The 17608-nt window shown below is 44.8% G+C and overlaps 1 protein-coding gene across 4 annotated transcripts in view; it reads left to right on the top strand.

Moving 5' to 3' along the window:
- LTBP1 (latent transforming growth factor beta binding protein 1) overlaps positions 1-17608 on the top strand; it is a 462412-nt gene continuing 444804 nt past the window's right edge. For 2 of the 4 annotated variants that reach the window (XM_032172648.2, XM_032172650.2), the window contains exons 1-2: positions 1-860; positions 1919-1989. In XM_032172648.2, coding sequence (XP_032028539.1) covers positions 373-860; positions 1919-1989 — 559 coding nt within the window. In that variant the 5' untranslated portion in view covers positions 1-372. The remainder of the gene's footprint in view (positions 861-1918; positions 1990-17608) is intronic. The other 2 variants (XM_058426675.1, XM_058426676.1) reach the window with 1 other exon arrangement.

The following is a 17608-nucleotide window of genomic DNA, read 5'->3' on the forward strand; positions in this document are numbered from 1 at the left end:
GGAGTGTCCCGCGCGCTCTCGCTCGCTCTCGGCCACCCTCGCCGGGCCCCGCTGCGGCGCGCGCTGCACCCCCCGGCCGGGCGCGCGGACCCTCACCTTGCGCGGCCCGCTCCCCTCGCCCCTCCCCGCTCTCCGGGCTCCGCGCTCCCCACCCCCACGCCCTCCCCCTGCTCCCAGCCACAATCGGCCGGGGTCTGGGGCCGCTCAGCTGCCCGTAGAGCCTCCTCCCTCGCCACCGACTTGGCTTCCTCCCGCCTTTCCCGGGCTCTCGGCAGCTCTCGGGGGAGCCTGAACGCGCGGGGAAAGGCGAGCCGCACGGCCAGGGGAGGGGGCCGGACCGCGCGCGGCCGGTCGCGCCGGCTAGGGCCCGCGATGGCGGGAGCCTGGCTCAGGTGGGGGCTCCTGCTCTGGGCAGGGCTGCTCGCGTCCTCGGCGCACGGCCGGGTGCGGAGGATCACCTACGTGGTGCACCCGGGCCCCGGCCTGGCAGCCGGCGCCTTGCCCCTGAGCGGGCCCCCGCGTTCGCGGACCTTCAACGTCGCGCTTAACGCCAGGTACAGCCGCAGCTCGGCGGCTGCCGGCGCCCCCAGCCGCGCCTCCCCCGGGGTCCCCTCGGAGAGGACCCGGCGCACGAGCAAGCCCGGCGGCGCGGCCCTGCAGGGGCTCAGACCGCCGCCGCCGCCAGAGCCTGCGCGTCCCGCGGCCCCCGGCGGGCAGCTCCACCCCAAGCCCGGCGGCCACCCGCCAGCCGCCCCGTTCGCCAAACAAGGCAGGCAAGTCGTGCGCTCCAAGGTGCCGCAGGAGACCCAGAGCGGCGGGGGCTCCAGGCTGCAGGTTCACCAGAAGCAGCAGCTGCAGGGGTAAGCCCACACCCCCTTCCGCCCGCCCGCCTGCCTGCCTCGCGCGCGCCGCCCGCGGAGGGACCTGCGGGGTCAGGGCCACTTGGAGCCCGGCGGTGGCCGGGGCGGTCGCGCGCGGTGGGTCGGCTTTCTCTCCCCGCCTCCGCCTGCGCTGAGCGCCGCGGGAAGAGGGGAGCGCGGGGAAGCCCAGGAACTTTTACTGACGTGAAACTCCGAGGTTATTGTTACCGAGCTGCGGGTAAACACAAAAGGCATTTCTGCCCGGGGCGTAACCTTCTGCGCGCAAACCCAACTGCTCCTTAGAAGATGGGCGTAAACTTGAGGTCACTACAGTTTAATCCCTCAGCATCAATTAAACTCTGCAACTGAGTTTTAATTTTGGTCTAGCTAATGAAAAAAATGTTTCGAGGGCGGGCTAGCCGTAAAGATCCAGCTCCTGTTCTGTGGCCTGGAACTTTGCAGCGTCAGAGAAATCATGGGCTTGGACTTCGCTGCACCTGTGGGGTCTGCTTTCCTGGGGTGGGGTGTCTTGGTATTGATAAAAGTTTTGGTTGGAATGTTTCTGTTATTGGGCGCTCATAGTGTCTTCCCTTTGTGGGAATTCATCTCAGGCTGGGGTGTAGGGGAAAACTTGTTTTGCTTAGTTGGCATGTTTTTTTCAGGGGTGATTCCAGGCCATGTGCGCTCACTCCTTTTTGGACAGTTCTCTCTGAAACTCATTTCCAATTTAAAATGTTGGCCCAGATAATAGAAAAAATAAATTTGGCTCTACTGTAATTTGGGGGTAAGAAAACCATTTGTTGGGCCCTGTTCTCCCTTCTTGTATAGCCCTAGGTTATGCAGGCTTTTTGGTTCTCCCAGCATTCCCTGATATATGTATGGGCCTTGCCCCTCTGCTTGGGCAGCTTTGGGTTGGGCATCCAGGATACCTGTTAGGACTCTCTCATCCAGAGGGTTGCAGAAGCTGGAGGCTGGCCTTTCTGGAACATGCTGGAAGCTTGGGTTCTTGGGAAGGGGGTCTTTCTGCTGCTGGACTCAGCGATCTTGCTTTGTTTCAGAGTCAATGTCTGTGGAGGGCGGTGCTGTCATGGCTGGAGTAAGGCCCCTGGCTCCCAGAGGTGCACCAAACGTAAGTTGCCATGTTCACAGTGGCCCTGCACAGTAGGCAAAGTGGGGGGGGGTGTCCACATGGGGGCATTTCACAAGGGCCATTTGAAAGGGCTCGGGGGAAGTTGAAGTCTGAAATACAATCCACCCATTACCTGCAGGCTTCATTACCACCTAGGAAGGGCTGGGTCAGGGTAATGTTAGTATCAATGCCAGCAGCAATACATTGCACAGAACCGTGCTGTGCAACCAAGACTTCTCTGAACTCAACGGAGATATTCATCACTCTGGCACATCTGTGAATCAGGAGCTAGGAAAAAAATTTCCGTTTGAGGATATGCCATATGGCAGAACCAATGTAATTAATTTGAACATGATGCCAACAAATGAAAGACATTCTTTACGGTGATGGCAGGAGGGAATTGGGGAGTAGAGGGCCCTATTCTGGAGTAAAACATCAATAGTTTTTATAACTTCCTGAAAACAGCAACCAGAATCCTTCATCCTTGAGGCCTGATGGTTTTCTAGCATGCACTTTCCTGCTACTCTTCAGAACTGATGGATGGGGTTCTCTGCAGTGCTTCTGCAATTCACCTGCATGCCCAGCAGTGTTTTTAAAAAATGTATTAATGATGCATATAGATATAGATTTGAGAACACTGGAAAATTTTTCTCCTATGCATTGTGAAATTAAGGATCAGGTTAAAATGTATTTTTAGGGTCTTCTTGACGAATTGATGCTTTCGGGTGCTCATTGGACCTAAAGGAGTCTTACCTTCCCCCTCAGAAAAAGTGAAGCATTCTTAGTTGTTCTTTGCATAGAGATTGAGGCATTCCCATGTGGATTGGAATTGTCCAAAATTTCTGCTGCTTGGATTTTAAAATACAGGTGGATGAATTTAAAAAATTTCAGATACAGTCAATCTAGTGACCTCGTTTGTTGAAAAATGTCTTCATTCCTGAAGAAAACAGAAGGGCTTTGGCATAATGGCTTTACTTTTGTAAAAAGGGGAATGTCCACAGGTTTTATGATGTCTTATGATCAAGCAGTAATTGCAGACTTGAACAGCCTTCTGACTATTGAACTCAAACCACTAGATCAGAAATGCTCAGGGTTCTAGGCATTTTAGATTAAGTCATAATTTTTCATTTTGTAACTTCCTAAATTATACTTCTCAGAAATGTGTTAGCATTTGTTTAGAATTTAGCATTGCTCAGGCCAAATGACATGCTCCCTCCTCCCCTCAGTAACTTATTCTGTCCAAAACCTGCTATGATATGGTTTGCCTGTAACATGGAGATAACTCATCCGTTACAGCACCATTGCAGTGGGATATTGCTGAGTAAAGGTTAAAAATACAGAATAGGGCCTGGTGCGGTGACTCACGCCTGTAATCCCAGCACTTTGGGAGGCCAAGGCGGGTGGATCACTTGAGGCCAGGAGTTGGAGACCAGCCTGGGCAGCATGGCAAAACCCCATCTCTACTAAAAATACAAAAAATTAGCCAGGTGTGGTGGTGTGTGCTTATAATCCCAGCTACTGGGGAGGCTAAGGCAGGAGAATTGCTTGAACCCAGGAGGTGAAGGTTGCAGTGAGCTGAGATTGCTCCACTGCACTCCAGCCTGAACGACAACGATCGCTTCTCCTCCAAAAAAAAAAAAAAAAATTACCCGAGCATGGTGGCGCATGCCTGTAATTGTAATCCTGGCTACTCAGGAGTCTTTGAGTCAAGAGAATTGCCTGTACCTGGGTAGGGGAGATTGCAGTGAGTAGAGATTGTGCTGGGCGATGCAGAGAGACTCCATCTCAAGAAAAGAAAAGAATTCAGAGCAGGATTTTACAAATAGGCAGAAGCTCCTTAATGCCTGTTGGAGAGAATGCTCTAAGGCTTTAATAAGTGTGCTTGGCAAATGATGCAATTGAGTGCTGTCTCTGAAAAGAGGATAGGCCCCCATTTTCAGGTTGCTTGGGGAATTCGGGGATCCAAAGATGTTCTAGAAGATCCCAAGATGTTCCAGATCTTGGGGAATCACTTCATGCCTTCCTGCTTCTGCAGGCAAGAGAGGTAAAGAAGTGTGTGCCTAGGTTTAGCTGGGTTTGCCCCCTGGTAATCCAGAGAGAGATCACAGAAGACTGCTGGTCAGAAAAATCAGTGTTGAAGTTACTTACAGGGCTCTAGAGAAAGTTGCTATATTGGTTTAATCTTATGGTACCTACAACCAATGCTTCTAGCATTTGGCTTAAGTTTTCCTACCTGCTTCTAGGAGGTAGCCCTTGGACAGTACCAGCATCTAAGCAATGTGACATCACTTTCCTTTTCTATGGTTTTCAGCATTCAGAAGATTAACCTTCCTGTACTTCCCAGTTTAACAAATGAATTTAGGTACAAATGCTAGAAACTTAATTCACAGCTCTCTTCAGAAATAATCGTGTTTTTAAAAGGCATGCTGGGGTAGGTCAGCTTGCGATCCAAAATAATGTATCTCTGAGATGGATATTTAAAATAGAGGACTTACTTTGCATGTGTCTGGGAGATCCAGAGAGCTGAGAGAGCCTTCTACCTTCAGATGGGACCACTGGGGCTCCTGCTGATGCTATAAACCTTGTGTCCATGGCTGAGTAGTGTGATGCCAGGAAAGACTCCCGGCTTTGGGGTCAGAAGACCTAAATTCAAATGCTGAAGCCTTCACTAGCTGTGTGGCCTCGGGGAGTTCACTTGACCTATCTGGCCTATATTTTCCCACTCAGAAATGACTGTGCTAAAACCTTGCCTTCGTTATAGGATGGTTGCAGGTATTAAGATGAAAAAAATGGGTATGAAAGCCTTGGTGAAACCAGAAAGATTAATATTAGAGATTAGTATTGGATCAAGCCAAGTAAATTCTGTCTCTTTTATCGATGACTTGGTTTTCTTCTGTTTGTGGTTGCCTTCTCTCACTTCCTTATTATGCTGAGGTTGAACACTTACACTTGGGTATGGTTTATTACACATAAGAATACAAAAACCAATGATATGCCCACATGAAGTTCCCCCTTATAATAGTCATCATAAAATATGCATGTACATTTAAATGTATAACCCAGGATGTCTTCTAATTGTCATTACATGTTGAAGATAATGAAGAATTTGAGTTTATATAGGTCATGTCCAATTGATGCAAAAAAAATTTCTGTGTGAGAGATTGGAAGTGTTCATGTTGTTCAGTATTTGCCTAATCCAGTGAAGAAAATAAGGTATCCCTTTGAGCAAGCCTGGATTGTTTTTAGTTGATTGAAACCTAATTTAAATGGACCATGATCAAATGCTTCTGAAGACTAAAGATTTAGTGAACCTTAAATTGCAAATCAGAGAGATGTGAACAAGCAAGCGGCAGACCCACACAAGGGCAAAGAATGGATATGTGCACTCACCAAAGTGGTCCTCTAGGCTGTAGCGGCCCAGTCACTATGTAGAGACGCCTGGTTGCATGTTAATGTTGCTTTTCCAGACACCCTTTGTGTGTGGATCCCTAGGAATTGAAATTATCATGTGGGATGTGTCATTTTAGTTAATATTGGATGACTCTTGATAGCGTTACCTGTTTTGGACAAAAGAGATGGAGAGATGGACCACAAAAGAGATGGAGAGATTAACAAGATGTTAATTCTTTCCAAGGAATTAACATTTAAAGGAAGGTTTTGTGGGTTAGGGACTTTGTCTTCCAAGTGGGGCATTAAACCCCTGATGTAACATTTTTGCCTCCTGTCATTTTTGTAGTTGTTTTTTTCTGTGCCCAAACTGAACCTCCCCCCATGCCCTGCATCGGTTCTTTCAGTCTTTTTGCCCCCATCTCAGGGTAAGTGCAGGCCATACAGAGACATTGCCGGTAGGCTCAGCTTTAATGAGAAGACTGGACATGGGAATAGGCAATACAAAAGAATGAAAGAGAGGAGAGTGAGGCTGGGCTGGCAGGGTTATGGGGTAGAGGGAAGAGAGATGATGGCAGATACGAATCCAAAGCGGGGGCCTGGCACATTGCAGGCCTTCCATACATGCATGGATGGTTCTTTCATTTACTGTTTAGCTTTTACCATGTGCCAGGTTCTATGAATAGAGGAGAAACACAGCCAGCTGTAGGGAGTGCAGGTCTGTTTTTACTCACTTAACTCATGGCACTTCAAATGACTTGTTCTCTCCTTAGCAAGAAACAGAAAATCGATATTCCATTGCTTTTCCATTGGCATTCAGCCCATGCTACTTTGGGGGAGAAAACCCAACTCTAGACATTTTCCTTAAATTATATGCAAAGGAGACAGAGTCACATGCACCCTTGGTGTTCAGAGACGCGGTGGTGGATGGCATCATCCAGGAGGGTGTGATGTGGCTGGAGTTCAGGTGACCTAGAGAACTGTCTCAGGCTGTCCCCCATCCCTCTTGGCTTGGCATCGTGCTTGCCAAACTTGGGAGTTGAGCCCAGAGTGATTATATATATTTTTGTATGCCTGCTATGGCCATTGGCAGCTGCTTTGCCAATAGATCTGCAGTGAGGTTTACCATGGCAACTGCTAGGAGGGCCACCCCGGCCCCCATGTGGGAGGGTCAGCTGGAGAATCTTGTCATGTGGCACAGACAACCTCGGTGAAGAGAGAGGAACCCAGAGGTCAAGTTCACACTAGGTCAAATATGTGTTCTCAAGACTAGTTAAAATCCCCATTTAGGAACCATAAATTCTACACTGTAATAGTGCTTAAACCTTCATGATGAAGCCCTCCTCCAGCCCATGGGCCTGCTGAGGACACCGCCTGCCCCCTGCCTGCTCTGCTTTATCGAAGTTTTTGCTGCCCAGTGAACCCTGGGCCCTTAGGAAGCCTGACTTGTTGAAAAGACCTTTGACAACCACAGGGTTTGGTTTCTTGGATATTTCAGACACACTCAAACATGTTCGAGAGCTCAAACTAAATTTTCCTAAAGTGCAGATTTTGCTTCCCAGTCCTTCCTAGCAATGAACAGAGGCGACTTGGAGTGTGAGGGCTACATCACCACCCTTTTAGTACGGACCAAGATCAGGGCCGGCAGAGAGGAGCTGCCGATGGGGTGGGGGTAACTTGTGTGGTGCTGTGGAGCTTACAAAGAGCGTTTTCTTGATCTTCACACCCTGTAGTGTCATTGAGGCAGGCATGCTTTGTTACCCCTATTCCAGACAGTGGGGCAGTGCTTAGATGCCACTGCAGATCTTGTGGCTCTTACTACTGCCCTGGGCTTCCTGGGCATCCAGTGCTGTGACATTCTTTCTTGAGGTCTTGGTCTGAAAACTGTCCTGAGAGCCGTCAGTCATCTGGATTGGCTTCCACTGCCTAACTTCACATGATTTTCCAAGCTATGTGAGTTTTCTCGGGCTTCTGTAACAAGTTCCACAAGCTGGGTGACTCAGAACGATAGAAATGTATTGTCTCACAGTTCTGCAGTCCAGAAGTCCAATGTCAAAGTGTTGATGGGGTCGTTTCCTTCTGAAGGCAGTTCTAGGCCTCTCTTCTTGGCCTGTGGATGGCCATCTCTTCCCTGTGTCTTTATACATTGTCTTCTGTGTGTGTCTGTCTCTGTGTCCAAATTTCCCCTTTTTATAAGGACATCAGTCATATTGTATTAGTGCCCCCCGCCCAGTGATCCCATTTTAACTTGATTACCTCTGTAAAGAACCTGTCTCCAAAGGTGGTCACATTCTGAGGTCCTTGGGGTTAGGACTTCAACACTTTTTTTTTGTTTTTGTAGGGGGAGTACAATTGAACTTACGATGTAAGCCCGTGGATGCCTTGCACATAGGCTGGAGAGATGGGCTATTCAGAGTTGGCTCATTCCAGGGGCACTTGGGAACCCTAGCAGCTGACCCAAGGATGGGTAGGTGGGGCTTTGACTGGGCCCCTGCCACACAATCTGTGACTATGGATCTAATTTGGTTACTTTTCTAATGCGGCAGCTCTGGCTGCTCCAGGGGGTGTTAGGAGAGATGAGGAATTGGCCACCAGTAGTTTTGGTGATGCCTCTGTCCATTTTTACTGGGGCTCTTTTAAAGAGATTCTAGATTGGTGTTTCTTACACATGAATGTCCAGCGGGACCACTGGAAGGGTTTGTTAAAATGTTAAAACTTGTTAAATTCAACAAATTGAATCAAAATCTTTGGGGTTTTTAACAAGCATCCCAAGTTATGCTGATGGAGGTGGCCCACAGTTTAAGAAACTGATCCGGAAGGAACTCAGTCCTGGGCAATATTTATGACCCTTTATGTGGGAATTTAAAGGCCAACCTCAACGCTTAACAATTTAGAGAAACCTCTCAAGCAAGGCAGGAACCCTCTAAACATTGGGATAGCTCGGATTTGAAGAATGTATATACAGTCAAAGATTGCTGCACATGCAGTTTTTACATCCAGTTTCTCTTTAGTTAGTTGAATGTTTGATGTATATATGTATATTTTTGCAAGAGCTGGAAATTTGCAAAATTGTTGCTGCATCAGTGATTATGTAGAGTGCGTTTTAAAAAAGATTTAAACACTTTGGAACACTTGGGTGTTTTTTTCCACTAATTTTTTTTTAATTACAAAATTTTTAAAGTTATATATATGTATATTTTTGCGAGAGCTGGAAATTTGCAAAATTGTTGCTGCATCAGTGATTACATTGAGCGCCTTTAAAAAAAGATTTTTTGGAACATTTGGGTGTTTTTTTCCACTAAATTTTTTTTTAATTACTAAATTTTTAAAGTACGCACAAACATAGAAGCTGCCCATCAGGGTCATGTTTTTAAAAGCTCCCTGATGTAGTAGTTAAGTACAATGATTTATACATGAAGGAGAAACTATGGTCTTATCTTTCTCTAAATGCATGTTTTACTAATGGTTTCCTGCTTTCTTAGTGGAGAGAAAATATTACATAATTTGTTGGTGTGACACAAATTGGTTGTTTTGGTACTTATGGAAAAATACATCAGGGCTGTATTTGCAAGCATACCTCAGATATGGAGGGTTCAGTTCCAGCAAATATCTCAATAAAGTGAGTCACAAATTTTTTGGTTTCCCAGTGCATGTAAAAGTCATGTTTATACTATATTGTAGACTATTAAGTGTACAATAATAGCATTATGTCTAAAAAGGCAAGTGTATACCTCGATTAAAAATTTTTTTTTTTTGGTTTTTTTTTTTTTTGAGACAGAGTCTTGCTCTGTCGCCCAGGCTGGAGTGCAGTGGCACCATCTCGGCTCACTGCAAGCTCCGCCTCCCGGGTTCACGCCATTCTCCTGCCTCAGCCTCCGGAGTGGCTGGGACTACAGGCGCCCGCCACCGCGCCTGGCTAATTTTTTGTATTTTTAATAGAGACGGGGTTTCACCGTGGTCTCGATCTCCTGACCTCGTGATCCACCCGCCTCAGCCTCCCAAAGTGCTGTGATTACAGGCGTGAGCCACCGCGCCCGGCTTAAAAATATTTTGTTACTAAAAAATGGAATGATCATGTGAGCCTTGAGTGAGTCATCATCTTTTTGCTAGTGGAAGGTCTTGCCTTGATATGGATGGTTGCTGAAAGTTGGGGTGGCTGTGGCACTTTCTTTAAAATAAGAAAATAATGAAGTTTGCTGCACTAATTGACTCTTCCTTTCATGAAAGCTTTCTCTGTAGCATACAGTGCTGTTTGATAGCATTTGACCTACTGTAGAACTTCTTTCAAAGTTGGAGTCAGTCTTCTCAAGCCCTACTGCTGCCTTATCATCTGTGTTTATATAAAATTATAAATTCTTTGTTGTCATTTCAAAAATGCTCACAGCATCTTCACCGGGAGTAGATTCCATCTCAAGAAACCACCTTCTTTGCTCATTCATAAGAAGGAGCTCCTCATCTGTTCAAGTTCAAACACGAGATTGCAGCAATTCAGTCCCATCTTCAGGCTCCACTTTTAATTCTCTTGCTATTTCCACTACCTCTGCAGTGACTTCCTCCACTGAAGTCTTGAACTCCTCCAGGTCATCCATGAGGGCTGGAATCAGCTTCTTCCAAACTCCTGTTATTGTGGATACTTTAATCTCCTCTCGTAAATCATGAATGTTCTTAATGGCATCTAGAATGGTGAATCCTTTCCAGAAGGTTTTCGATTTACTTTGCCCAAATCCATCAGAGGAATCACCATCTATGACAGCTATAGCCTTATGAAATGTATTTCTCAAATAAGAAGACTTGAAAGTTGGAATTACTCGTTGACCCATGGACTACAGAATGGATGGTGTTTTAGCAGGCATGAAAATAATGTTAATCTCCATGTACATCTCCATCACAGCTTACAGGTGACCAGGTGCATAGTAAGTGAGGAGTAGTATTTTAAAAAGACCCTTTTCTGAGCAATAGGTCTCAACAGTGGGGTTAAAACATTCAGTTAACCATGCTGTAAACACACGGACTGTCATCCAGGCTTTGTTGTTCCATTTACAGAGCACAGGCAAAGCAGATTTAGCCTAATTCTTAAGGGCCCTGAGATTTTTAGAATGGTAAATTAGCTCTGGCCTCAACTTAAAGTCACCAGCTGTGTTAGCCCCTAAAAGGAGAGTCAGCCAATCCTTGGAAACATTGAGGCCAGGAATTGACTTCTGCTTAGTTTTCTTCAAGAACTTTTTCTTTGCATTCACAACTTGGCTAACTGGTGTAAGAGGTCTAGCTCTTGGCCTATCTTGGCTTTCTACATGCCTTCCTCACTTAGCTTTTGATTTAAAGTGAGAGATTTGTGAGTCTTCCTTTCACTCGAGCCCTTAGAGGCCATTGTAGGGTTATTAGTTAGCCTGACTTCAATATTGTTGTGTCTCAGGGAATAGGGAAGCCCAGGGAAAGGGAGAGAGATGAGGGAACGGCTGGTCGGTGGAGCAGTCAGAACACACACAACATTTCTCAGTTAAGTTTTCTGTCTCATATTGGGTATGATTTGTGGTGTCCCAAAACAATTACAATGGTAACATGAAAGATCACCGATCACATATCACTGTAACAGATATATTAATAATGAAAAAGTGTGAAATATGAGAATTTCCAGAGACAGAAAGTGAGCATTTGCTGTTGGCAAAATATTGCCAGTAGACTTGTTGCATGCAAGGTTGTTACAAACCTTCCATTTGTAAGAAACACAGTGTTTGCGAAGTGCAGTAAAGTGAAGCAAAATAAAATGAGGTCTGCCTGTATATGTATATACTGATGTGTGTCTGTTAATTTTTCCTGCCTGTTGCAGATTGAGCGCATCATGTAGACACAGTCCATTGGATACTGCAATTCTGTGCATACATTGCCATCGAGACCCAAGACTGTGTGGTTATAAGAATGAAGTGCCGTCGCTTACTCCCCTCCTCTCCCTTCTATCTTACCTGCTTTTGTTGCCTTTCTCCTCTTCCTCCCCTTACTTGGTCTCAGTTTGGCTTGTCCTGAATGACAGCCAGTATGGCTCAGTGGTTGGAAGTTCAGTCTTTGGAGTTAGAATACAGAGCTCCTAATTGACCTTAATACTTCCTCACTGTGTAACCTCGGACAGTCAAGCTTGAGACCTGGAGTAGGGCTAAGTTAACTCCATTCACAAAATAGGAATACTGATGGTCTCTGTCATCATCCAGGGGCTTGCCAGGGGGCTGCATTAGGTAATACATTAAAAGCGCATAGAGAGCAGGGCCCTTGCACAGTGATTGACAAAAATGAGCTCTCAGCACCTTTCATTTGTCTGCTCAGGACCACTTCCTCCTGGGCACCACTGCTTCTTCCATGCCCCTCTTCTAAGATCCTTGGGGGCTGATCCTGTTTGGTGCTCCCTAAGCAGATTCTATTTGATGCTCTCTAAGCACTCTGATTTCACTCTTAGTTGGCTCTGGGTATGGCTCAGCCAGGTAGAAGAGACATCTGTCCCCTCATCAGTGTTGAGCTCCTGGGAAGGAGGTCCCTTGCTTTGCCACAGTACAAGTGCCACAGTACAAATGCTACTTAGGAACAGAATAGAGTCGAACTAGCATCTCTGATTTTGCTGTGTTGCTAATGCTGTCCTCTAAATACTATAGAAAGAATTCTTTCTCTTTTCTTTGTTTACTGTCACCTTTTGGCAATAATTTCCACTTGTTTTTCTTTCCTGCATTTTCTCTCTGTACTTTTCCTTGCCCAGCAGACACTGCTGATTATGACAGCTTTTTCAAGGGCATAGCACCTTACTCTGTTTCCTCCTGCCTTTGCTCTGTAAGGCTGCTCTGGCATGGCCCAAACTTTGAGATGACTTTTCCTTTCTTCTTGCCAATTTTAGAATCTTTCTGTTCAACATCATCATCTGATAGAGATTTGGGACTAAGTGAAATGAATGTTGTATGATTTTCCTTGTAATTTTAGATCCCCAAATACTGCTCTTGGCCAACTACACTATTCCCCGTGGCTTTTTTACTCCACCACATTTGAGTAATATTGTTGGCATGGACATAAGTAAACAGTTTGAAAATGTCGTGTTTTGTAAACTAGAAGATGGATGGGCTGGTTTTTAAATATATGCTCTTGGTTCTGCTGGGCCAAAGGAAAGATGAATTTGGTCAGTGGATGGGAAGATGAATTGGAGGAAGGTGTTGCTATCCGAAGTTGATGTGGCCAACTTTACTGAACTGATGAGATCAGTTATTTAGAGGTGAAAACCTAGTGGCTGGAGGTGACTCTTCAGAGGGATTTGGATAATGCAGTTAGAGGGAATTTTTATAGAGGAGATAGCATGCTACCAGTAAGAAGCCACCAACAGAAAATATGGTAATAAAGTAAGGAAAATAGAAGGATAAGGATCTTTTGTCTTTGAAAATTTAAACATGTTTTTATTTCTTTGCAGAATTACCAGACAATTCCAATGTGGCTTTTAATCTTTCATGAACTTCATTTTATTATTGCCGTATATATGTGTGTGTGTGTGTGTGTGTGTGTGTGTGTGTGTATGTATATGTATATATATCTATATACGTGTATATGTATATATATATATATTTTTTTTTTGAGATGAGTCTTGCTTTGTCGCCCAGGCTGGAGTGCAGTGGCGTGATCTCAGCTCACTGCAGCCTCCACCTCCTGGGTTCCAGCGATTCTTCTGCCTTAGCCACCCGAGTAGCTGGGATTACAGGCACCTGCCACCATACCTGGCTGATTTTTGTATTTTTAGTAGAGAGGGGGTTTCACCACGTTGACCAGGCTGGTCTTGAACTCCTGACCTCAGGTAATCTACCTGCCTTGGCCTTCCAGAGTGCTGGGATTACAGGTGTGAGCCACCACACCCAGCCTATTATTGCTATTTTTAATTAAACTGTAGAGTCTCCATCCTCCCATATGCATTTCATGTTCATACCATAGTGAGTAGGCAGTTAACACTTAGCATCTTCAAAATATGATTATGGTAAAAGCTGTTTAAATGAGCCAAGACTTATCACTTCACCTTCATAAATCATTTACTACAATGATTCAAGGGTGAGGATACTCCTGCCTCTTCATTGGCTGTGAAACTTCAAGCAGATTCGTGAACTCCTCTGAGACTTTTCTCAACCTTCAGATGGGAAGAGTACCCTCATCACACAACTTCATTCATGTTGTGAATATCAGGCATACAGATCCTCTTTGCTCTGAATGCTTGTCACATTGCATCATAGACATTTATGTATTGTCTGGCATTCCTGCTTGAATGTGAGCTCTATGAGGGTAGGGATTATACTATAGCCATCTTTTTGTCTTCAGTACCTGGTAAGCATGTACACCTTTATGGAATGAATGAATGAATGAATGGATTCATTTGTTGTACTTTCACGAAGCTCCTATATAGTAGGTTTTGGTACACGGAAGGTGTAAAGATGACTTTCTTTCTCCCTGCCAATTTTAGAATCTTTCTGCTCAATATCATCATCTGATAGAGATTTGGGACTAAGTAAAATGAATGTTGTATGATTTTTTTTCCCCTCTAATTTTAGATCTCCAAGTACCATGTACTTGAAAAAATTAAAACAGGGTCATAGGCTAGAGAGTAACAGGAGCTGGAACTGGAGGTGGGGAGAGGGCTAAAAGAAGGTCTGTATAGGAAGTGACATGTGAGGCCTGTGTAATATGAAAGGGTCTGAGAGAAGAGTATTTTAGGCCAACAGAACGGCTAGCACAAAGGCCTTGGAGTGGGGATAGGCCTGGCTTGTTGTGGAAACATAGGTCATTATCGTTGGGTTGTCAGTGAGGGCTGCTGTAATAGGCGATATAAGATAGGGTTGGATCCCAAGTCAAGTCTTATAGGCTGTGTGAGGCCACAGATAAGATAACAAGAGGGGACCGTACAACACAAGCACAGTCAACACAAGTACTATACAACACGAGTGCATGCAGGTGTATTTTATTACTAAGAAATTAAAGAAAATAAAGGATTTAGTATTTTTTAAGGCATGGAAAAATATCTTATGTAGAAAATTCATTAGATCACTTTGATTGCTATTTTTTATTGACAAGAAAAACTGCACGTGGAACAGTGAAGTACCCAAGTCCACACACAAATTATTATCATAGCCTGACCACCTGCCTGGTGCCCAGATTGCCAGACCAGCCCTGTGCTGACTGGACCCCCTGGCCTCTGCCGAGCTCTGCTGGCAAGGCAAGGCTTTTCAGCAGGGAGCTGTGAGGCTGCGGTTTAGGATGAAAGAGTGAGGGTGAAGAAAGCCAAGTCACTGGTCACTATTGTGTTAAAAGTCAAATTAATGGGGATCCTCACATGGTACTAAATTTAAAAAAAAGTTCAATCCTTTAAAGATTGATTAAAAATTTTATTTTGATGATCATAGAAAATCTACAGAGAGCTGATAGGATGTGTTAAAGTAGGAGTTAAATATTTTTGGAACATTTGAATGCTGTTCTGAGGTTTTGTTCATCCCCCCACCTCAACATCTAATTTACAAGTTGAGTTAGTCATTGACTCCGCCTCCCATTTTGTGGTAAAGATCAAGTCAAATGAGGCTCATCACAATGCTTCACAAAAGGGGCCAGGTGCGGTGGCTCACGCCTATAATCCCAGCACTTTGGGAGGCTGAGGCTGGCGGATCACCTGAGGTCAGGAGTTCGAGACCAGACTGGCCAACATAGTGAAACCCTGTCTCTACTAAAAATACAAAAATTAGCCAGGCGTGGTGGTGGGCGCCAGTAATCCCAGATACTTGGGTGGTTGGGGCAGGGGAATCACTTGAACCAGGAGGTGGAGGTTGCAGTGAATCAAGATTGTGCCATTGCACTCCAGCCTGGGCAACAAGAGCGAAACTCCATCTCAAAAAAAAAAAAAAAAATGCTTCAATGCTTCACAGAAGGGCCATATAAACATAAGGTGACCTTATTAATAAGGTTTTTATGACCACTTTGTACACATTTTTTTTTTTTATAATGTGTTGGTACATTTCTTGTCTTGAAAAATGGAATGCATAAAATGTATCCATTTTCAATGAGTTTTTGGTAACTAAAGAATTGGTGTCTGTAATGTTTCTATTGACCATCAAGTTCACCAACAGTGTCTCTGGTACACCTCCTAGAAGTTGGTTTGAAAATAAACAAAAATACCTACATCTCCACTTTAATTCTACCCTCCCTGGAATTTATTTTATTCTCCTAAAAGTAGGGTTCGTGCAAAGACAAGAATTCTTTCAAGAGAGCCCTGTTTCTTTTATTTTGAGATAGTGAAAAGGTTATGTTAAGTTAGTCCAAAATTTCATAGTAATTGAAGGTGAAATAATACAGACAATAAGTAAATTAAAGGTAGAGACTGTTTTTGTTTTACTTTTTCATCCATTTAGGAGATTGGCCTACACAGCAGTTCTCTGTATATACAATAGACCCTCAGTAAGGTTTCTTGATTAATAAGCATTGCAAGTTACATTTGTTTCTGAGTGGAAAACCAGCTGAAATCCATTTAAATCAATGAATACTGAGATTATGTTATTAAATGGTTCTTTTTGTTTTACGAGAATGTATATTACAACAAATGTCGCTGTGTAAGTTTGGAATGCTCTGTTTTGAGTGTTAGAGGCTCTTTTCTCTGGCAAAATTTCCCCATTTCTTCCTTTAATGCAGAGTGCTTGAATGGCACTTCACAGACACTTAGCCTCGTGGCTCTCAAAGTATAGACCCTGGAATAGGGGCGTCAGCTCCGCCTGGGAACTTGTTAGAAATGCAAACTCTCCAGCCCTGTTAAACCAGGAACTCTGGGATGGGGCCAGCCATCTGTGTTTTAACCAGGCCTCTTGGGGATCCTGATACAGCTGTGGCTTGAGAACCACTGCTCTAGCAGAATCATCTCCTCCTCCCTTTCCACATCCCCCCACCCTACTATGATCACTTGTGGTGTGATGAGGGGGACAGGGAAATCAGCTCTTTTGGGCTCCAGGCCTTGAGAATAGAGGCTTCATTTATCCTTTCTCCTTTCATTTCTGCCTAAGGATGAGTTTGTATGGTATAAAGCCCACTGGAATGGATCATTTTCCCCAGTCTCAGTTGGGAACCTTGGAATCGGAGCAGATGTAGCTGTGTATGTTGTTATTAATTGTTATTCAGAGACAAGATCTCACTCTGTAACCCAGGCTGGAGTGTAGTGGCGTGATCATAGCTCACTGTGATCTTGCACTCCTGGGCTCAAGCGATCCTCCTGCCTCAGCCTCCCGAGTAGCTAGGACTACAGGTGCATGCCACCATGCCCAGCTATTTTTTTTAACTTTTTTGTAGAGGTAGGGTCTTGCTGTGTCACCCAGGCTGGTCTTGAACTCCTGGCTTCAAGTGATCCTCCAACCTTGGCCTCCCAAAGTGCTGGGATTACAGGTGTGAGCCATTGCGCCTGGCCACAATGCACATTAATACACGTTCTATACTGTGTGCTCACTGAGGAGCGGCAGAGAAACCAGTTTTCATTCAGTGAATATACCTATAAATGTGTTTTGTACCTTTAGGTCTTCCTAATTCTGTTCTGTTCCTTAACATAAAAGAGGCCTAAACCACACTTCTTCATATTCTTCAAAGCCACATTTATCAAGGTGTGGTTCCAGGACCTCCTACAACAGAACCCCTGTGGGATGCATAACAAATGCAGGTTGTGGGGCTTTCCCACAGACCTACCAAATTGGAACCCCTGGTAGTACACCCCTTGGCCCTCATTTTCACAAGCACCCATCTGACTGATCCACACTGAAGCTTGAGGGCCCTGAGTTTAAAGTACATATGCTGGAATACAAGGTATCAAAAGTGAAGAATGATGAGAAAGATATTGCAAAATTAATAAAAGTAACGAAGGAGCAACATTTTATTTTAGAAACAGGTGCCATGACTTGTTTCTAAAATAATTTGAAAGTGAAATGAAGAACAAGCTCTTGTCTAGAGCATACTCTTGGAATTGGCAGGGGTTGTGCTTCCTCATGTCAAGATCAAGAAGCTCAGATGCAGAGGAGACAAGGCTGTGCTGGTCAGTTGTTCCTTGGGGTCATGCTGACTCCATCCTGGAAGTTGCTGGAGGAATGCATCATATGTTTGGCAACAGCCCAGTTGAAAATTTCAGCAATGACACACTTTTTTATTAGATGTGTATTTAGGAAAGGAATTGCCTATTATAAGACGAGGGCCCTTTGTAGAAGGAGCTGAA

Source organism: Hylobates moloch, unplaced genomic scaffold (assembly GCF_009828535.3).
Source record: "Hylobates moloch isolate HMO894 unplaced genomic scaffold, HMol_V3 SCAFFOLD_13, whole genome shotgun sequence".
NCBI lineage: Eukaryota > Metazoa > Chordata > Mammalia > Primates > Hylobatidae > Hylobates > Hylobates moloch.